This window comes from Lissotriton helveticus, chromosome 12, assembly GCF_964261635.1.
Source record: "Lissotriton helveticus chromosome 12, aLisHel1.1, whole genome shotgun sequence".
Lineage (NCBI taxonomy): Eukaryota > Metazoa > Chordata > Amphibia > Caudata > Salamandridae > Lissotriton > Lissotriton helveticus.
In genome coordinates, this window is record NC_136073.1 from 42,795,034 (window position 1) to 42,817,630 (window position 22,597).

Below are 22,597 nucleotides of genomic sequence, written 5' to 3' on the forward strand. Positions count from 1 at the left end.
GGCCTTCCGTAGGAGTGACTGATAGGAATATATGTGTCCATTTTAGGTTTAGATATAGGGAACTATATCTTAAGCAAAGGGTGATTACACCACCTTGCCCCAGCTGTCGTGCAGCCAGTTGTGTCTGTTTTGGATGGCCAGCCAGGGGTGGCATAATACATGCTGCAGCCCCTGGTAGGCCCTGTGTGCACCTATGCCCTGGGTACCTAAGGTACACTGTACAGGGGCTGATAAGGTGACTCAGTATCCAATTGGTAAATGTACCTAAGGTACATGAGTCCATTTTAACAGAGAGAGCAGGAAGCCTGGGGTCCTGAATAGCAGGATCCCAGGCCAACTAAGTCAAAAACCAGCAAAACACCAGGAAAAAAAGTTGGGGTAACCATAGTCAGATATCCACCTTCCTACAGGTGGATTGTAAAATGTATGCAAATATGCTATATTAAAGCTAAACGTACATTAACAGTTCCTCCTAGAGCGCACTCTACTCGCAAACTAGGAGCCTCTATGGCTTTCTTAGGAAACATAGCCCTAGAGGTCATATGCAAGGCAGCAACATGGTCTACTCCACACACATTCACCAAACACTATTGTGTTGATGTGCAAGCCAAGCAGCAAGCTGCTGTAGGCCAAGCTGTCCTTAGAACTCTTTCAAACTACTGCAACGGATACAGGTGACCACCGCTAAGGGAGACACTGCTGCACAATCAATGCATAGTGTACAATCTGCAGCTCATATGCCTCCAACGGAAAATGCTACTTACCAGTATGCATCTGTTCTTGGCATATAGAGCTGCAGAGTTGTACACGCCCTCCTGCTTCCCCGGGACTTGTATCCGTTCCAGTTTTTCATCTTACTTAGATGCACACGCATGGACATCCTTCTTTCTTTACTTCTACTAGCTCCATCATTTGCCATCATGGCGAAAAACAATCTAAGGATGGAGCCGATGCCCATGCGCAGTATTGTCCAAGGGAAGAGTCACCTATCTTGTGACTACAAAGACTTCTTCCAGGAAGACAACCTGCATTCATCCGAGCCCAACACCAAGTGGCGATCTAATGCATAGTGTACAACTCTGCAGCTCTACATGCCAAGAACAGATGCATACTGGTAAGTAGCATTTTAGTTTCAGGTTACAATTCATCCGGCTCATTGCAAATTCCTCAGATTTGTGATAGCAGGCAAGCATTACAAATTGAAGATGATTCCATTTGGAGTGACTACAGCGCCCAGAGTTTTTACCGAATGCCTGGCAATACACTGCTCATCTCAGAAGACCGCAGATTCACGTCTTCCCCTATGTGGACTATTACCTTGAGCAACGGCAGGCAGGCAAATATGAAAAGATGGGTAAGGAATACTTTTAGGAATCCTGGGAATTACCATATAGATTCTGATGCCGGAGTGGGGATCGAGAATTGTTTCGAAGTGGTACAAACTGCAAGAATGCTTTAAGCTGTTCTCTCGTGCCAGGACATTTTATTGCACAGAGCATGTAATAGTTCGATAGCAAATTTGTCTTCCCACTTGAAAGGGACTCCAGCTGCAGTGATTACACCGGTATCCAAGCTGCTCTTGAATGGGAGTTACTTGATGCTGAACGATCAAGGTTGCTGTGGTATGCTTCCAGGCGTTGCCTATCTGGTCACTGAACTCCAGGGTCACTTGCTGAATGCAAGTATTGTTTCCCCCGACAAGTAGTCAAGGAGGCGCCGTTATGGCCTTCGTTGAATGTTTCTTTTATACAATTTGATACTTTGAGCAGCCTGAAAGCCGTGCTTTTACAGCAAACTGTACTCTTAAACTCCGCTCGAGAGACCTTTGATCTTCAAGTCGCAAGGACTTCAACTGAGTTACAGGCACTATATGTACAAACTGCCCCTTTCATTTCGTAGAAATTATTGGTCATATCTTTAACATGTTTGATAAGAGTGGTATTGTATGCCTATTTAAGAACTTAGGGTCAGGATTTCTAAGCACCTTTCAGACTATCCTGGGAGTTATCCCAAATTTTATACACTCCGTATTGGGAAGCATTTTTGGAGGTCTACCTTTGATCCTGCTCTCAATAGCTGGAATCCTGATTGGGCCGTCCATTGCTTAGCAGATATGACAATCACCAACGAGATGAATGCATAGTACAACATCTGGGCACCTCGCCTATGGGAACTAAGCGCCTCTTGGTTTCTATTGTTTAGACCAGTCTGGATGGACTGCATCTTACCTGTTCTTTGCCTGTTTTGCGGTGAAGAATGTGTGTTGGACCTCTGTCTGACCCTTTCAACGGACATGCCTGTAGACTTAAACACCAGGTTGGAACCCTTGAGGTCCCATGCTCGGCAATGTCCCCAGTGTATTCCTGTCCTGATGGCTGCATTCCTCGAGAACCGGCAGGTGCCTTTTGCTGCAACTGTTGAGCATCAGCTCTTCCACTAGCACTACCACCAGCACCACTAGCACCCAGATATCGACTACAGCACCAACTGCCTCTGCCTCTACACCAGCTATTGGCAGTGCTGAATATCATCTGTGCTCCATTTATTTATTTATTTATTCAAAGTTTTATATAGCGCGAACAAGATCCTTACAGATATCAGAGCGCTTCACAGAGACAGGGTAGGGGCAGTAGGAATGAACAGCGGTAATGGGAGCAACGTAGCAGTCACTAACATGATAGGATAGTAATAACATACTTAGAACATATCAATGTACAATCAGGTAAAGCAGTATCATGATAAGATAGTAATAATATACATAGAACATATCAATGTACAATCAGGTAAAGCAGTAATATAAGACAGCACAAATCATTGATCCCACTACAGAGGTGTTCAGGTACACCTTGGGTGTGTGGACGGTTTATACCAATGTTCTGGTATAGAAGGAGCACTGAGTGGGGGCATCGGGAGGGTGAATCAGTGATCCACGTGTATCATATCTTGGTCGGTAGTATGAAGGTAGCGTAGTAGTGCCCCATTAAGTAGAGGTATACTGCCAAAAGACAAGGTGTGCATTGAAACAGTGCAATGCTGGGTCTCTGATCCAGCACCTATAAGGTTCAGGAGATTTTGGCCAGTAGGATGGTTTTCACCTCTTTCTTGAAGAGTGCAGTGGAGGAGATACGCCTTGTTTCAGGAGGGAGCGCATTCCAGATCCTGGGTGCCATTCCTGAAAAGGAGCGCTTGTAAGTTTTCTCTTTCCGGAATCTACGAGGTTTCAGGAGTAGATTTTTTGAGCTTCTATTGGATCTCGAACCTCCTGATATAGACAACTTTTGAGCGAGGTAGTTGGGTGCATTGTTTTGCACCGCGTGTGTCATAACTGCAATTTTTAGCTGTATTCTGGCTTCAATAGGCAGCCATTTTAGGGACTTTAAGTCTGGGGATATATGCGAATGTTTTCTTGAGCCAGTAATGAGTCTTGCGGCAGCGTTCAGGGAGGCTCTTAGGGGTGCTGTTGTGGATAGCGGGAGTCCGCTGAGGGCCACAATTCCGTAGTCTATTCGAGGGATGACTAACGCTTGTACAGCAGTTTGGAAGTCTTCAGCAGGGAGGAAGGGTTTCATTTTCCTCAGTGTGTTGATTTGGAAATTAGCTGCTTTTGTGGCTTTGCTGACATGCTGCTGCATGTTGAGCTTGGCGTCCAGTGTGATGCCTAGAGATTTCGCTGAGTCTACGATGGTGGGTTGGACATTGAGTGCTGTAAGGTTGTTGAGCCATGTTTGGGTGGTGGAAATTTTCTCCGGGGGTGAGATGAGTAGGAACTCAGTTTTCAGAGCATTTAGTTTGAGGTGGTTATCGGCTAGCCAAGATTGAGTGTTAATAAGCGTGGAATTCAGATGTTTGATATCTTCCGGGGATTGAAGCTTTAGGTACAGTTGTGTGTCGTCGGCGTACATATGGAATTGGACATTGGAAGCTTGGAGCAAGGTGGCGAGCGGTTCCATGACGAGGTTGAACAATGTGGGGGAGAGGGAGGATCCTTGTGGAACACCTAGATCTGCAGGCACAGGTGAAGATAGCACATTGTCGATCTTGAACTTCTGAGACCTGTTGTGAAGGAAGGACGAAAACCATTTGAGAACAGTTCCCGATAGACCCATTCTAGTGCTTAGCAGCTCCAGCAAGTTCTCATGTTTGACCGTGTCAAATGCTGACGAGAGATCAAGAAGGATGAGGAGGCAGGACTCATTGCGGTCAAGAATTTGGAGGGCATCATCAATTATGTGTCATAGCTGATTCCGTGCTATGTTTCGCTCGGAAGCCTGATTGATGCGAATTGAGGAGGTCAAATTGGTCAATGTGTTTCGTTAGTTGGAGTTGGACACATTTCTCCAGTAGTTTGGCCAGGGTGGGGATGTTGGTGATGGGTCGGTAATTGTTTAGGTCAGACGGATCAGCTGTAGGTTTCTTGAGTATAGGCGTGACTTGCCCAATCTTGAGGGAGTCTGGAATGAGGCCTTGTTGCAGGGAGCAGTTGACGATTTTGGTCCAGAGAGGGAGGAGCAAGGGGATGAAGTCTTTTACAGCATTAGCAGGTAGAGGGTCTGTGAGGTGATTAGAGGGCTTCAGGGTGCAGAGCAGTTTGTGTATTGTTTCTTCCGAGTAGGTATCGAAGTGCAGCCAAGATGCCTTGTTTTTAGGTTGAGTGTTGGCCATTCTGGTGTGGTTGGGGAATCGGCTTACATCCATGATGAGGTCGTTGCTTATGTTGTCTGTCTTTAGCTTAAAGAAAGCAGAGAAGGCTTCACAGTGTGGGGTGTCGCTTGTTGTGCTGTTTGATTGTGAGGGTTGTGTTTTTGTTTGGGTCTTGATTAGTTCGAACAGTTTTCTTGGCCTGTTTTTTGCTTGATCCAGCTGGCGGCTGAAGAAGTCCATCTTTGTGCGCTTTATTTTCCTGAAGTAGGCATTTCTCTTGTTTTTAAGCCTTTTGAGGTGCAGTGCTGAAGGGTCCGATCTCCAGGTGCGCTCTGCCAGTCGCATAGTACGCCTGTAGTCATTGAGTCTGTCATCATACCAGGGGTTAGAAGTTTTGGTGGAGACTCTTCAGTTGCAGTGGGGCGACTTCATTGACTATTGTATTCATAGATTCAAGGTAGTGGTCGGTCAGTGAATGGACATCCGTGGCACCAGAAGGGGGAATGAGGAGATTGCCGAGGTGGGGAGGCAGGGTAGAGGGGTTAAGATTCTTCATGTCCCTTTTCCATGTTTTGGATTTGATTGGTTGAGCCGGGTTAGGTTTAACTTTTTCATTGATAAAGAAGGTGATAATGTGGTGATCAGACCAGTCGCAGGGTAGGATCGCCTCCAGTTGTGTAGAATTCGCTTTGGCAATGATGAGATCAAGTATTGAGCCTTTGTCGTGTGTTGGGCTGTCGCATATTTGGGTGAGGTCAAGCGCATTAAGGAAAGTTTTGAGACTATTCACCACTGTGTCTTTCTGATCGTTCCAGTGGAGATTGAAGTCCCCCAGGTAGACTTGGGTGGTCTGCCGACCGGCATTAGAAGTGATCATGTCCATGAGTTGTTGGGTGAATATGAGATTGTCACCAGGCGGGTGATAGATGAGATGTAAAGCACAAACTTGTTTGCCCTCACTGGTGATGTCGAGGCAGAGGAGTTCACAGGAGGAGAGGGAGGGGGAGGTGACTTTAGTAACGGAGAGGTTGCTCCTAAAGATGCATGCAATTCCCCCGCCCGTTTTGTCTGAGGACCTGTCTAGCCTAATGATGTGATAGTTGGGGGGGACTAGTATGTCCATAATCGGGGTAGAGGCTTCAGTAAGCCAAGTTTCTGTTAGAATGGCTAGGTCCAGATCCCTAGCTGAGACGAGATCAGCGATGTCGGAGGAGTGTCTCTGGGCCGATCTACAGTGGAGTAGGATGCATTTGAGTTTGGGAGAGAGAAGGGTGGTCGAGCTTTCTAGAGTGAGGGGAACTTTCCTGAGGTTGTTAGGGACGGAGCCTCTGTTGTTGAGTTTTGGGAGCCTCAGAGGGTCTGTAAGAATAGTGGGTATGGGGACGTGTGTGTTGGATAAGTGTTTTACCGGGCTCCTTTTAAGAGCGTAGGAGAGAGCATAGGTCGCGGTCCGACAATGTGTTGAGGACACGACGGGGGCGGTGGGAGTTATTGCGAACGGGGATTGTCGGCCAGCGCGGGTGTCGTTGAAGGCGAGGGTATGTAGTGCGTCGTTTGTAGGGTAGAGGGATGATGGGAGGTAGTCTGGGCTGTGATGAGAGAAGGTCTTTGATTGCGTGGACATCTTTTTTGATTTGTCGAAAATCCTCTTTGATTTGTTGGAGGGTGGATAAAGTCAGGTCAGGAGGTGCATTGGGGGTGGTGTTGGTGGTGAGAGCCATTGGTGAATGGTTGTGTAGTGAGCTGGAAAGCGGGCAGGGTATCGAAGGAGGGGATAAGCTAGCGTTGTTGGAATGTTCTGCGGTGCTAATGAGTGGGATGTCCTTCAAAGTGTGGGCGTGTTTGTGGGCGAGGGGTGTGGGTGAAGTAGGCGGTGAGTGGGAGGCATAGGTAGTGAAGTCAGTGGGAGAAGGTGCCGGTGAAAAGAAGAGTGAGTGGAGGCTGGAGACAGAGGGGGAGACTGGAGGGTAGTGCGGGCTGAGAATAGGAGGAGGGAGAGAGGGGGATGCTAAGGTAAAGGAGACGGTATGTTCTGTATCTTTTGTTGGGAGAGTGTCGTGGGTGGGAGTGGGGAGGGAGCTGAGGAGGGTGAGGTGACCGCCGTGGGGGGGAAGGGAGAGGGGGGTGGATAAACTCCAGATGGTGGTGTGTTCAGATGGTGGCGTGTTGTGGGTGAGAGATGTTGTGTCAGGTGTGAGAGACTCGTGGGTGGGAGTGGAGAGGGGGCTGGGGAGGGAGCGGGGTTCGCCGTGGGGAAGGTGGGAGGGGGGGGTGGATACACTCCGAGCGGTGGTGTGTTCCGATGAATGCCCCATGTGGGTGGGAGTTATGTCGAGGGGGATGGCGGGAGTATGAGTGGGGATAAGAGGGGTCATGTTAGAGGGGCGGCTAGTATATGAGGTGGGGAGATTTGTTACTGTCCTAGGGGAGTGAGGGGCGTTAACAGCAGGTGGGCCAATTACTGGGGTGCTGGCGGTAAACGTGTAGTAGGTGGAGGCGGCGACGTCAGGGGTGATAGAGCTGGTGCGATTTTGGGTGGGGGTCCTCAGCTTGGAAAGGTGCTCTTTGAACTTTGGGAGCAAGTTGTCTAGCAGTTCCAGGTTCTTGTCCGTAGATTGAATTAGGACAATCCCGTTGTTGTAGATAGTAATGGTAGTCCTGCCAGGGAAGAGGCGGGAAGGTGTGATAGCGAGAGTTAGGCCATGAGTTGTTTTCCTGGTGGTGGAGACGGTGAGTAGGGATAGGAACACTTTTCTCCATTGGGCTCTGCGTGCGGTGTGGAAGATGATATCAGTATTCAGGGCTCCCTTACCCGGTGAGAAATAGGTGTCAGCAAAGGGTATTTCAGGGTGCTGCCGCAAGAAGTTATGTTTAAAACGTTTGGTGGCTTTTTTGGAGAGTGTGGAAGGGTAGTTAATTCTAAACGTGTTCTTGCCGTTGAGCTCCATTTTGGAATGAAGTGAAGTTGGGTGTGGGAGATAGTACGACAATAAAGAACTGTCAGCCGCTAGTTACAGGGCAAAGGAGTGACATTAGGGAGTGACATTAATGGGTGACAAATGTATAAGAGGTAGAAGTCGGTGCAGTTGAAAAACAAAACAAAACAGTGCGTAGGTATGTCTTTCCTAATGTAGCCTATATGCGAGGTAGCTGTCAGCTGACACCATGTACAAAATATGAGGTAGAACCGGTTAGGTGGAATCAGACTTTACACATCAGAATGTATTAGGTAACAGCAGTGTAGTCTAGGTGTAGAAAGTGGCTGGGTGCAGCTTACATGACTAAAGGAGTCAATGAGGTAGTAGTAGTCAGTGCAACATCGTGAGGTAGCTTATAACGAAGAACCAACAAATAAATGAATGAGGTAGCGAACAAAGAATGGTGAGTGATAGGGATGAAGGTGAGATAGGTGTAGCTTACCGCATATACAATATACAAATGGGGCTAAGCTACTATTGAATTACTGAATCCGAGGGGCATAATAGTAATACATGTGTGCAAAAGCAAATGTCAACCGTAGCTTACATAGAATGAATAGGACACTAGTGAGTGGCCAATTATCCAATATGTGGGGTAGCAGTCGGTGTCGTCCGGGAGTAAACAGTGAGTAGATGCAGCTCACTGCGAAGTAAAGGAAATATGAGGTAGCAATCAGTTAAATGGACCCCACCGTGATGCTATTGAGTGTCCAGAAGTACCCAAAATGTAAGGGTGGCGTCAATGTAATCCAGTAGTATAAAGTGACTGGGTGTAGATTACAAATTAATGAGGTATATGAGGTAGCAATCAGTGCATAATAGGGATAAAAGTGAGATGGGATCAGCTTACAAAAATGCTTACAAAACAACAGCTTACAAAATGTACACTATGCAAATAGGGATAGAGTACTAAATACCTGCTGGACTAAATGCTAACGATATACTAGTACCATTATAGGTGCAAACTTAGGTTACAATAGATACTGAGATTCTAGTGCTTAACCGGTAAAACATGAGAGCAGGTTATATACAATGTGTAAAATACCATTAAATATATAATACTGCAATAAAAGGCAGACAGTAAAACATGAGAGCAGGTTACGTAAGAAGTGTAAAATACCATTAAATATATAATACTGCAATAAAAGGCAGACAGTTAGTCACATGAAGAATTAGATGCAGCGCTATGCAAAGACTGTGATGGGTGGGATTGGTATAAATGGCCAGTTCTTAGGTTAATGTTCAACTGGTGGGAATGACTAGTCCAAGATGGCCGCCAAAGCGGCCGCCAAGTAGGGGGGTTGAGTCATTAGTCCTCTTTTGGTTGTTGCTGTTTTCAAGGCAGGGAAAGCAGTTTCACATTCTATTCCAGTTGGCTCGGACCTTGCATTCCAGGCGAGTGTTATCTTCAATCTGGTTATCTTAGTTATCTCAGGATGCGCTGCTGAGGGGCCTCGTGGACTCAGGCGGTGCGAGGGGGCAATTAATTGCAGTTTATGGCTCCGGCCATTTTGAGCAAAGATGTCTTGCACAAAAACAGTAACGAAAAAAACGAAAAACGAATGGGGCAAAGTAAATACCTTTTTCATCAAACGAATGGGGCAGAGTAAGCACCTTTTCCAAACATTCGCCTGTCGAGTTAGCCACCTTTTCCAGCTTACGCCTGTTGAGTTAGGCAGCAAAGAGTAGTTATAATGCTGACGACAGTTTACCGCATCAGCCGATCAGCCGCTGCAGCCGCCACCTATTCTGCTGTGGAGCCGGCGGTTCTGTTCCTATGTTCTATTTCCCCGCTGGTCTCAGAACGACCCCCTCAGCCAGTGGCCCCCCCGCAGGTAGTACAGGGCTCGCAGCTTCGAGACACCACAGACCGGTGCAGTCCCTGGGGCCCTCCTGCTGCTCAGTCCCCTCAGGACCGCTCCGGTGTTGCTGCAGATGCCCTCAGGAGCCCTCCCGCGGGCAATGAAGTACTCCCTGTGCGTGCGACTGGCGGCTCCTCTCTGCAAATTCCCGCCAGTCGCCACCAGTCACGGCAGCCGGCGCACCAACTCGCGCCTCTGCCTTGGAGCCGTCGGGGGGGCGGGGGACCTCACTCACCTCCCCAGAGCCGCTGCGAGACCTCTTCTGTGGTGTGCAGGAAGCACGGAGCGGCAGCCGGGACACCAACTCGCGCCTCTGCCTTGGAGCCGTCGGGGGGGGCGGGGGGCCTCACTCACCTCCCCAGAGCCGCTGCGAGACCTCTTCTGTGGTGCGCAGGTATCACGGAGCACTCAGCAGGCTCCCGGAGTCCCAGCCGCCCAATCCCAATGACGCGACAGGGGGAAAAGTCCAGAGTCCCAGCGTCGCGATGTGTCCGCAGGTCGGTGCTCCCCAGGCTCCAGGCTCCGCCGTCGATCAGGTCAGCAATCCAGTTACTCGTAATATCCTGTTACTTGACTTACTCTGCGAGGTGTTATAAGGTCCATCCCCTGCGGCAGTAAGCAACGACGATGTTGCGTCACACTTAATCTATAATCTGCTCATCGTGTGCTGGGAAAGAATTTGGATTTTCCTTTTTCATTTCAAACTCCTAAAATAGGAACACTTCCTAAAAATTGACACTTTCGCTAGAAAAGCATGGCCTTCTAAAAGCATTTAGGGGTTTGAATTATATAAACAAACTCAACTGCTACTTTGGCTTAAATGACAACTCCAATATTGACTCAAGATTTTTATCCCCTCTTAAACAGTTTTTTAAATGATTTTATTGTTTTCAAAATATTTTTAAGTGGCTCACTGATCATTTTATGCACTGCTACCTTGTAAAAATGTATGGTTTGCTAGCATTTCATTATTGTTGACTATTCGGAAGAGGAGTGGGTGTTATGTTTCATATAGTTACCCTAATATAGGCCCAGGTGACATCATACCCTTTTACCTACATCACCTGTCCTACACTACACAGTAACAAGGCTTTTAGGATTGAACCTTTACCTAGTTCTAGTCCTGGGCGCAGAAGGAGGGTCTCCCTAAACAATGGCATACTATGACTACATCTTTAGACTGACACAGTATGAATAAATATTCATAAGGGTTCTTGGAAACCAAGCTGGGGCTACTCCACCTTCCTCCCCATATCTACGTACATGGTTCATCCCATATGTCATCCTCATACCCAACAATGGCTAATACAAGAAACAAGGGACAAAGGAACCTTAGATACTTTCTGTATAAATACAGCACCTCTTGTTAGCTAAAGGGAACCCATACTTCCAGGCCGACACTGACCAGAGACGCTGAGGCTCCTGCATGCAGATGCTCCAGCTGACAGCGGTATAAACATCGCTTGCGGGGTGTCCAAATTGAGACCAGGATGTGGTCCCACACTCTCTTGCTACAGGTAATAGGGTTAGGCTAAACTTAGAGGGATCCTGTGCTTTACACCTACTCACATGCTAGGTACACTTAGGCATCGTAGGAGCATGCATGCTTTTTTCATCATGCATTTTATATCCATGTATGTGTTCATGACTATTGCAAAATGGTAGAACTCTACTATCCTTTTATATTCACAGTACTGCTGATCATATTTTTGCAGCGTGAATCTTTCGGAATTTACTATGCTGTGCATTATTCCGCCATCTAGTGGTTAGGTCCGGAATTGTAGTTTTTTCCCTTTTTTTAATTTTTTATTCATGGCCCAGGTGGGCGTCGACATACCACCATTTGGTGTCCTTCGTGACATCGACGTGTTTTCTCCGGAAGCTCCCACCTTTGGTCGCCATCTTCAGATTCTTTCGGTGTGGTTGCAGCTACCCAGAACTTCCTGCCCTAGCTCTTCTAAACTTAGTGGTTTCCAAATTCCGAAGAGCACACGGACAGGGGCTGTAATTTCCATCCTTCAAAGATTGGAATACTTGCTCATAAAATCTTCACTCAATTTACTGTCAAAATCTTTTATGCAAAAAATGTAAAACCTATTGCTTTAATTTCGAACTTCGTCTTTCTGTTCAGTTTGCCCCACTAGTGCCAGGACACACTTTTTCTGTTTTTGCATGTGTTCCAAACTCATTTTTATTTTTATCTGAAGTCAAATTAAAGACTTTGTGAAAGGAAAGCTTCATTTAAACCAACCCAACACTCTGTAAGGCAGGTGCATGGTATGTCTGGCTGCATTAGAACAAGCTGGTTACTGATGATTACAGGTAATTAACATTTTGTTTGAAAAACATGTACCAGGATCCTGCCTTTGCCATAAATGTAACATTTTTTGAGTACAGAGAGATTAATGACACTGGAAAACTAGTCTTAAAACGTTTTATGGTTTTGTTAGTGAACTGCTGTCTTGCAAACAGTTTTTATTTTCTTATTTGACAGATTCTCTTTGGTGCTCCAGAACAACAGATTTCATATTCTGCCTGACCCACTGTCTCCCTCCATTGCAGGTCCTTTCACAACGCAGGAGATGGCAGAGTGGTTCCAAGCTGGGTATTTTGCCATGACTCTTCATGTCAAGAGAGGGTGTGATGAGGGCTTCCAGCCCCTGGGTGAAGTTATCAAAATGTGGGGAAGAGTGCCTTTTGCTCCTGGGCCATCACCACCACCGCTGCTGGTAAGGGGGCCTTCCTCTCGAGCATCCTCTACCTAAAACAGTGATACATTTGTTTATGTGGCCATCTTTACTACATGTGATTGAATTAAAGAGTTTATTTAACATGTTACCTCTCAGGCTACTGATCACAACCCATACCTCATGTTTGACTATTACACAATAGTAGACTCTCTCATACATAAGCATATCATAAAGTTGCACAGGTATCTAGTCCCTCTGTCCGAAGACACTGGGGGGGGCGGTGGAGGAATTTAACACCGGTACAGTTCAGTAAGTTAATTGTTGGCATGAAACTACAGAAGCTCTCGATCTCTCCTCTCCTCTCGAAAGGATGCATAGTCTACAGCATTAATTGGTAATGTCTGATAGACATCTAGCCCCAGATTCCTTAACTTTTGAATTTTCCCCAGGCGCCAGTCTTAGTCAGGAAATTTTTCAGCAGTATCTGATTGCAGCGGGATGGCATCATAGGGCTCTGTGATTACGTAGACTACGGTCATGACGTCAGTGGAGCCACAAGTCCTCTCTGGTGCGCAGACGTCTGTTTCTTCTTTTTCCTCGCTGTGTCGCAGAATCGGTTCCTTGGTTCGATTTTTGACCTGCTTCGACACCTTGTGATTTTGCCTTGGTCTAATGTCTACAGGTTTCAAAGCTTGTGGGTCTTGTAGCTGACATGTCGGTGACGGACCCGCATACAATTTGTATGTGATTTTTATTTCAGAGACGCCGATGATTGTGGCTCCTGTCAGAAACTAAAGCCGAAGTCGGTAAAGGAGTTGCGTTTGAAGTTGATGGTGGCATGTTATAGGAAACTGGCTCTTTATGTACTAAACCAAAGTGAGGTTTAGTGTGCACAGAGTCCAGTGGAACCCCAAAGGTAATCAGAGTTAAGTTAGATAAAACCTTACTCTCCATTTGTGGTAGAGCGGTCGAGCAGTAAGACCATATCTGAGGACAGAGTTAAGCATTTGTTGTACACACTCGGATGAATTCACACACTCAGACTGCACTTCAGACCAATTGTTTTTGTATAAAAATATTCTTTTAGTTTTTATTTTCTAGCAGCAAGCAAGCCAGGCACCGGTGAGCAATAAATACTTCACAGTAGTAATGCAGTTTGTAAACGTTTGAATTGTAATTGCATATGCACTTTGTTTTGACATACAGTATGGGTGCAGGGAAATGCAATACTTTGTAAATACAGTACATAAACTTGAAAGGGCTTTTCAGTAAAATACCAAGTAAGTTACTTTTTGAATTACTTTTCTTACTCCGAGTAGTATACCTAGATACTACTCTGGGACATTTTCTGCAAACAGGTAAGTAAATTAACTTCTGGTTATCGCCGCAGGTCCGGGGAATCCTCCGCGTACTCGCTGTCCGCTTGCCACATAGGTTCACGCTAAAGGCCAAGAGCTTCATCCTTCTTCGCATTCATGCAGAACACTGTGACTTACTCGTAGTCACTCTTTAGAACTCACTCTTCGTGGCACGATCCATTTTCAAATTGATGACCATTACCTGGAGACACTCACCCATTTCAGCCAGGACGGAAGTACAACCGGCGTTGAGATAGGTCTCCATTCGGTCCATCTGTCCCATAGCCCTGGAGAAGTCGTGGGTCTCCACCCTGACGAAACACGTGTTGGCTGGGCGTCTGATCTACATTAAACGACGAGAACACTCAACATTGGATTACTGTTATGTTGCATATATGCTTGTTGGAACTTTAGATATGCAGCATTTGAGCTGCAGACTAGAATTACGTGTGCATGGGCCTCCGGTACTCATTATTCAGTGACCTTGTGTGTGTCTCGGGGGTTCAGGGGTTCAGGGTTATCTGTGGCACATTTTCTAACTGACAACCGCTTTACACTCACGTACACACGAGCAGGCGCCATTGCATAGCGCATCACTGTAAACCCTTCCTCGTTTAGTAAGTACATTTGTGTTTGTTAAGCAGTGTAATTTGAAATAATCTTTTTAGGTTTTCAAACTCCACACTAAAACTTTTCCAAGAAAAACAGTCAATGTTATCCTATTGAGGAAAATAGTGTTATCGGCGTTAAGGTTAGTATTTGGTAGGGGGAGTTGATCTGGGGTTTGCCTCAGGAGTGCCCCAGGGTCAAGGAGGCACTCTCGTTACACCCTCAGCGAAACTAGAGCGCTGGGTGCAGAGTGCCGAGTCCCAGTTTTTTCCAATAGGGGGTCTCTGGTTGGTGGCTGCTGATGAGCAAGCCACTTGGTTGTGGGAGCAAAACTCCTGGACTTCAGCTCCGGGCAAATGGGGAAACAAATTAGCACTAAAGGTGCACCCCCAGGCCGGCCGGGTGCTGTTTTGATGTCTGGTGCCCTGTTTGCAATGGGCAACCTCTGGTTTGCAAAGGCACTGCAGACTCTGGGACGAAGGTCTTCTGGGTGCGACCACCACTTCGAGAGGTAATTTGGGAAGTTAGGGGTTGTTTAGGCAGTCTGTTTGGCCACCCAAGGCTGAGGGGCGTCAGGTGCAGGGGTGCCTTTGTGATCGGATCTCCTTATCAGCATCTGGTCGCAGCTTGGGGGATCTTCCGGATTTAGGCTGCAGGGGTTTGCTGGAGGCTTGAGGCAGGTCAGGGGCCTCCGGATCTCTGGTCAGGATCGCTGAGGGGGGGGGGAACACACACACACACACACACACACACACACACCTTCAAGAGGGCGTGGACTGAGAGTTGTGCTTCACCTCGAAATCTGGAGTTGGCAGAGGTGGGGGTCAGACTGGTGGGGACCAGTTGGCCTGGGGAAGCTCACAAAGGCAGCAAGCCTTTGAGGCTTACCCTTCGTGAACCCTGCCCATCCTTGGGAAGGAGGCTTGGCACCTTGTCCCAAGATGTGCATAGTTTCAGGCCCCAGAGAGCAGCATGCTCTCGACCCAGGGTTTTGGAAACATGTCTGGTAGTGGCACCTTAAAGCAGCCACTCAGCCTGGACACTAGTGGCGGGTTAGTTTTCAGGGGACATCTCTAAGATGCCCTCCGTGTGCATTTTTCATTGCATCCCACACTGGCATCAGTGTGGGTTTAATGTGCTGAGAAGTTTGATACCAAACTTCTTAGTTTTCAGCGTAGCTATTATGGTGCTGTGGAGTTCGTAATGACCAACTCCCAGCACCATATACTCTTAATGGCAGCACTGCACTTACAATGACTAAGAATGGACTTAGACACTGTAGGGTACAGGGCTCATTCACCTGTATCTTCACCACTGGTAGAGTGCATCCAGCTAGAGGGTTGACTGACCTATGCCAGGGCAGTGGGTTGTAGGCATGGCACACAGATGTGTACCATGTCTACTCTTCACTTTGTTCTGCACCAAAACAAGCAGTCAGCAAAGCCAGTGTGAGTGTGTAATGGCACAGGACCTCTAAGGATGGCACAATAAGTGCTGCAGCTCTTAGAAGCCTTCTCTGGTCACAGTACCCTGGGTACCTGTGGTAGCATCTACCAGGGGCTGACCTGTGGCCAGAGATGCCAGCTGGGTTTAGGCTTCAATGCAGTTTTAGGGAAAGAACATAGACCCTGGGTACCTGATTAACAGGAGCCCTGGGCACACTCAAAGTACATCAGCAGTTCAGCAAAAAGTGGGGGCAACCATGCAGAAAGAGGGCACTTTCTCACAAATGATAACTGCAGCGACAGACTCCTCAGGCTTACTTGGGCAAATGCTGGGTCTTATGACCTCATTAAGACAGAACAGTCTGAGGGCTTTAAGCTCACAACTGAGGAATATATGATTAGATTCACCTGGGTTTACAAAACCAAAAACCAGTCCTGGGTTGACTTTATAGACCACTCAGTTAAGACACTGTATGGTTGGTTAAATGAAAATAATGTGCATATTTTCAATGGACTTTACGATCTTTTTATGAAAGAACATATTTTAAGTAATTGCATTAATGAAAGGTTGCATCAACATCTGGTAGAACAAGGTCTAATTTCTCCCCAAGAATTGGGAAAGAAGGCAGACCACTGGCCCAAGACTAGGGTAACAACCAAAAGAAAGGGTTTACCAAACCTCCCCAGAGGAAAGGGGGTGAGACCCCAAAGACAAAAACCAAGAGTCTTCTAAAGGGCGCCAAAAGCCTGCTCAGCGGGTGAGTCCCAGAACTCTTTCCAGACCAATTTTAGATGCAAAGGGAAAAACGTTGATCCCCAAAAGGCCTGGTGTTTCAACTGTAAGAAGTTCGGACACCTGACTGGAGATGCTACTTGTCCTAACAAGAAAGTCCCCTAGGCCTCCTTCAGTTAGTACTGGTGTAGCCAATTGCCAGTTGCGCTCAACTGTGTAATCAAAGCAAATCAGGGTTCACACTGAAGCTGTTTTAGTCACAGAAGGGGAAGTTGAGTTTGCCACTTTAGCTGTGTGGCCTCCCAACTTGAAAAAAAGTATGTTTGAGGCATATGAGCTGCAGATTGTACACTTAGCATTAGATCGCCACCTGGTGTTGGGCTCGGATGATTGCATGTTGTTGTCGTCTTGGAAGAAGTCTTTGTATTCACGAGATAGGTGACTCCTCCCTTGGACGATAGTGCGCATGGGCATCGGCTCCATCCTTTGATTGTTTTTTTCTGCCACTGGGTTCGGATGAAAGTTTTGCGCTCCGGCTAGAAATACTTTCCCAGCACTTCGAAGCGCAAAAATCTTCCCAAAACTCTCCAAACTAATTTAGATACCGACTAACATAGTCTCGATTTCATCAGCTCGATTCCGGTTGTCGACGCGGGCTGTTGGGCCTATCCACGCCGTGAGGCCTACTCCTCATGGAAAGGACGCCATTCAAGAGAGGCCCCAGGTGTGGAGCAAATTTCCACGCAGTGACCACCACGAACTCTGCAATCTCTGCTTATCGCCAGAACACGACAAATCCAGCTGTACAGCCTGCGCGTCCTTTCGAACCAAGAAAACCATCAGAGATCGGAGGGCCCGTCGACACGACATGCAGAGATCAGGTCCGGAACTGGTGGACATCTTCGACGAGGATGTTCCACTCGTACCTGAAGAAGATTCCGATGGGCTCCAAATCGTATCAGAGGCAGACGACTCAGATAACTCCATACCAGCGCGTGAGTTCTACTTCCCCTGCACCACACACAGCACCCAGACCGAAGGCAAAGGTCAACACTCCGCCTCCGGGGCCCAGTCGCGACCGAAAAATCCCTCCGACAGCCCCACCATCGAGCCCGGCTCCGAAGAAAACAACTAAGCCTTCCGGTAGCTCAGTACCGAGCAAGCCGCACGTGCCAATCCCACCAGCTCCCTCGGCACCGAATCCGAAAGAAGTCTCTGCTCCGAAACCGTCGACTTCTAAAGACAATGGTACGAAGCCAGCGTCCGACGCCTCGAAGCCGAGGAGACCAGCTTCCACTCCGGAGACACCATCTTCGATGCCGAAACCGACGAGGCCTGATTCCGACGCGTCAAAGCCCTGGAAACAGCCTACGACACCGAAAACAACACCTTCGGTGCCGAAAACGACGCTAAAGGACACTACCAACTCCTAAGGCTAAAGATAAATAGCAACCTCGTCCGGTGTAGGAGAGTAGGGTCTGCTTCCTATGGTCACCCCCACTTTTTGCTTTTGCTTTACTGGTTTTCGACTTAGATGTGGCTGTGGGCCTGCTAATCAGACCCACAGCCCAGATGCACTCTCTAAATTCACACCATCTACTCTAGGTACAACCACATTTGAGAATTGGTTCACCTTGTCAGCCCCTGTAGAAGTGTACCCTAGGTACTCGGGGCATAGGTGTAACCAAGGCCTACCAGGGGCTGCAGCATGTATTATGCCACCCCTGGCTGGCCACTCAAACTGACACTACTGGCTGATCACTCAGCTGGGGCAAGGTCGTGTAATCACCCCTTGCTTAGGTATAGTATTCCTATATCTAACCTTATAAATAGACACACCGTAACCTATAAGTCACTCCTATGGCAGGCCTTAACAATCCTGGAGGCAGAGTGCTTGGTTATGTGAGATGGTTCTCTAGCATGAGCGGAGCCTGTCTGCAGCTTGCGGAACCATGTCCTTATAGCTGTTCTATGATATCGCCATACCATATACTCTTAAGTGCATTATAATCCTCGCTGTTGAATGCTAACTTTGGTTTGGCTTTATCTAAACATATCGTGTAAGGTGTCATACGCTTTGGAATACTACCCCCTCGCCAATTCTGGTGACGGGGGTAGCATTCCACCCTTCTAGAGGGAGAAGACATGTTAATTTTGACTATCCCCCGCTTAAAGTTAACCAGAGCCCCAGCGTCACAAAATGGACGCTGCTGCCACAGACACAAGTCTGACCTCCTGCTGCTGGGAGTCCTTCCAGTTAAGGAGGTTTGGACAATAGGTTTCCTGCCTGGGGAGGTGCGAGCACCACCCCAGACAGGACTTTGTGAATTGGGACAGGGAGGGCTGAATAGATTGAGACGCTGCCTGGTGCACACTAGGTGCTCCATGCATACCCCAGTTCAAACCGGTTGCTGGGGCACCCCAGCTCTGTCGCGAAACTGGACAAAGGAAAGGGGGTGTAATCACCCCCCCCCCCTTCCTGGTCCCACCCATAGGAGGGACCTAGGAACTAATGCAGCCCCTTTTAGCTGTATAAAGGTAGGAGCTGTGTCCTTGGACTTTAGAGTAATCCTGGAATCGAAACTTGATACGAAACTCTGGACCTTCGACGTTCTGCTGAAGCTGAAGACTGAAGAATCTCCCTTGTTGCCAAGGAGTGACCACCCCGGGCAACCAGGCACCATCCAGCAAATCAACGGATTGCTTTGTCGACGCTCCCGCCGGGACCCGACCACGGAGTCTGACAAGACCCAGACTTCCAGACCTCTCTGACCCTCTCTTCACGTCTGCAGCATAGCTGAGATCCGTGGAGGCGACGAGACACGTGGGACCAAACATCTTGAAAAGCCTGCAACTTGCTAACTGTGCAGCTCCTGAGGTATCCTCGAAGCTGTGCACCGAAGATCCGACCTCCACACTCCACGAGTTCTGCGTGGGGTCCTTCTGCTTGTGTTCTGCTCGACGCGTTGTCCGGTTGCTGGCCCGTTGGCTAGTAGCCTCTGTGACGACGATCCTTTTGAACCAACTCACTGGTCTGGTTGCTCCAGACTGGCCCTTGCCTCCCTGCAAAGGTGAGGCACCTCAGATCTTGCTGGTCTGCACCAGAAGCCTTCTTTGAATCCTGCGTGGGTTGCCTTTGCCAAGGCTTGTTGACTTTAATCTGGCATTCGACCCCTCCATCTGCGAGACCCTTTGTGGGACAGCTCCTGTCCAGCATCTGGTCGTCCTCAACTCCTCCTGGTCCGCGTGGCTGAAGAGACAAGCTTCACGACAGCACCTGATTGCTCCTCTATGTCGGCTGGTTCCTTCCTGGTTCCACGCGGTCACTGGCTAGTGACCCAGACTGTCCCCTCTGCTTTCAGGTCTTCTTCATCCTCGATCCACCCTTGGATCTACCCGGACATCTTACTCCGGGTCACCTGCAGCATCTTTCTTCACAGGCTCCATAGACTTCAACGGCGAAACCCGACACATCTTCACACTTATGCACCCGCTTCCTGTGGGTGAGGTAACGTGAGTACTTTGGTGCTCCCATTGGTATTTTCTATCCAAGTGTCTAGGTTTTTAGTTGTTTCCTTCTAGCTAGACCGGAAGTGTCCTAAATCCTTCTTTTTCTAAACTCTAAGTTCCCATTGACTTAACATTGACTCTCACGTGTGTGTAAAGACCCTGCACGCGCCGCCTGTGGGCCTCCTACTCCTAACCTAAGGGTCAGATATTGTAGTCCCAGTGATTCTCTAGGCCCTAGGCCTTTCCTTTTCTCGTGACGTGGTACTTGTACCACTTTCTTAGTATATGGTTTGCTTCGGCCCTAGGGCCTAACTGTATTTTGTGCAACTTAACGTATTCTGACTAAGTAACTTGTTGTGTTGTTGCCTCTGATCTCATAAAGAGTTCAGAGGAGTGTGTTAGTAAATGAATACATATATATTTTATATATATCCTGTGTGGTATCCTTTCATTTGATATTCAAGGGGTTACATATGGTGAAACAGCTGGCTTTACATGCCCTCAAGAGTCTCAAGAGACTGTTCAGTCCATGCTACCACTAGGATAGCTGGTCTATAAGGTTGACTTTACAACCATCACCATAAGGGTTGTTTGTACTGGTGCAAGGTGTTCACTAGAATAGTGAACATCATATACCAGGTCAACTTCTCACATCCGGTACCGAAAAAATCGGCGCCGACAAAGGTTCCACAAGGAGAAAGACTTTTACAGCCAGATCCTCTGCAAAAGAAGATCTACATTGACCCAAAAACAGGTCACGTGTCCACTACACCACACAAGAAAAGGAAGGCAGTTGAAACACCCACACCTGTGGTTCCTGCCAAGAAGGACTCTGCCACATCCCCTATGCACCCTTCTTCACCTATACTTCCTTCTCCTTCATCTCCTGTTCCTCCTAACAATTCACCACAGATGTCTCCTTCACATGCTCCTCCTTTATCCTCACACTCACCTCAGCATGATGATGAGTATAGTTTAGGAAGAGGGATAGACACAGATGAGCATTTCCCATTCCCTATAGATGATACAGACTGGGAGTACCCAAACCCACAGGATACACCAGATATTCCTGACCCACAGTCATACCCATCAAACCCTTCTCCCCCAGAGGATAACATTGGTTATCCAGTATTTGGCTGTCTTTCATAGATTCACATGCCTGAATCATTCCCCGTCGTCGAGACTGGAGCCTCCGGTATATAAAAAAGTAATGTCCTAGAGACATACATAGAAAAGAATAGGCCTAAGGATCCCACCTTAGTGTCCCATCAACGTCCTTATGTAAAAAGGACCAAAACAGAGTAGGCCCAAGGGTCCCACCCTAGTGGCCTATCTGTGTCCTTTTGTAAAAAGGACCAAAGTAAAGAAACCAACCAATCCGCTACCACCTCCTTCTAGAACCTTCCTGTCAGGAGCCCAAGTCTCTCAGATTTTCTACCGCACGTTGTGCTAGGGAGTCTCCACCTGAGTTCTCCTCAGGATTTTTTCTTCTTACTTTAAAAAACGAATTTACCCAACTTCTTACACTATGGCTGATGGCCAGAAAAAGGGTCTCTCTAGAGCCTTTTCCTCGTATGGAAAGAGGCTCCATGTAGAGGACAAACATGAAACCTGCCTGTATTGCCTCTACCCTCACCATCAACCCAAGGACTGCAAAATATGTAGGACCTTCTCAAACAAGACCCTCAAAGACCGAGAAGGACGCCTGCTACTCTGGCTGAACAGGCTGAAGAACAGAACAGACGACTTGGTGTCAGAAGACGGTGAGAGTGTTTCTGGTACTTCACAATTTTCCTTGAAGAGGCCAAGGGTTACTTCCCCTAGCCCCTCAGACACCCCTCCTAAGAAGACTCTCAAAAAGTCCTCAGAGGGCAAAACCTCAGTGTCTGGCAAGGACCTTCCTGTCACCAGGAAGCAGTTGCTGATCTTGACGACGACGACAGCGTCGATCTCTTCAGCGCTAACCCCCTTTTAGATCTCAAGACAGATCAATTTTTAAACAACATTGGAGCAAACTAAAATTAGAGGACTTCTACCATTTGTTGGAGGAGGCACCCCTGGGCCCAGTCACCAATGTTGACCGCGGATATGATTCCTTTTGTGTGTGGATCTCCCGCGCCCTCGATTCCCTGATCCCTCTGGTATGGGCTAAGCAGCGCTCTAAAGAGCGTAGTCCATGGTACGACAGTACCTTGGCGTCTCTTAAAAGAGCCTGCAGGCAGGCTGAAAGGCTGTGGAGAAAATCGTTTGATCCTGAGCTAAAGGCCTGCTACTTTGTTAAAACTAAGATCTACCACAGGGCGGTATGCAGACCTCGAGCAGCCTATTATGGTCAGGAGTTTCAGAACAGCCCCAACCCCTCGACTTGTATTCAAGGTATTAAAGGACCTTATGGCTAAGAGGACAATGGCAGCAGATATTTGCTCGGACTCCCATTGTGAGGGTCTGGCCTCTTTTTTTTTCCCTCGAAGGTGCAAGCCATCTATCGAACCTTCCCGACGGGCTCTTTAAATCTAGAGCGGGCCAGATGTATCTTGGGAGATGACGAGTGTCTTGTCACTCTGCCTTCCTTGACCAATGAGGCCTTTGATTCCTTGAGTCTAAAAATTAAGTCGGGCTCCCCTGCAGATCCGCTCTAACCGGCTCAGCTTAGGAAAATGTTACCTCTATGCCGTACTCCGGTGTTGTCTTTGATCAATCTGTCACTTTCTTCAGGTGTAGTGCCCATTAGGTGGAAGCAGGCCGTAGTTGCACCTATTTTGAAGAAGGCT

The 22,597-nt window shown here is 47.7% G+C and overlaps 1 protein-coding gene across 1 annotated transcript in view; it reads left to right on the plus strand.

Annotated features, from left to right (window-relative positions):
- The window catches only part of GIGYF1 (GRB10 interacting GYF protein 1), a 1,662,840-nt gene that overhangs the window by 911,935 nt on the left and 728,308 nt on the right, over window positions 1–22,597 (plus strand). Inside the window, exon 16 of the mRNA XM_078668650.1 lies at window positions 12,044–12,210. Coding sequence (XP_078524776.1) covers window positions 12,044–12,210 — 167 coding nt within the window. The remainder of the gene's footprint in view (window positions 1–12,043; window positions 12,211–22,597) is intronic.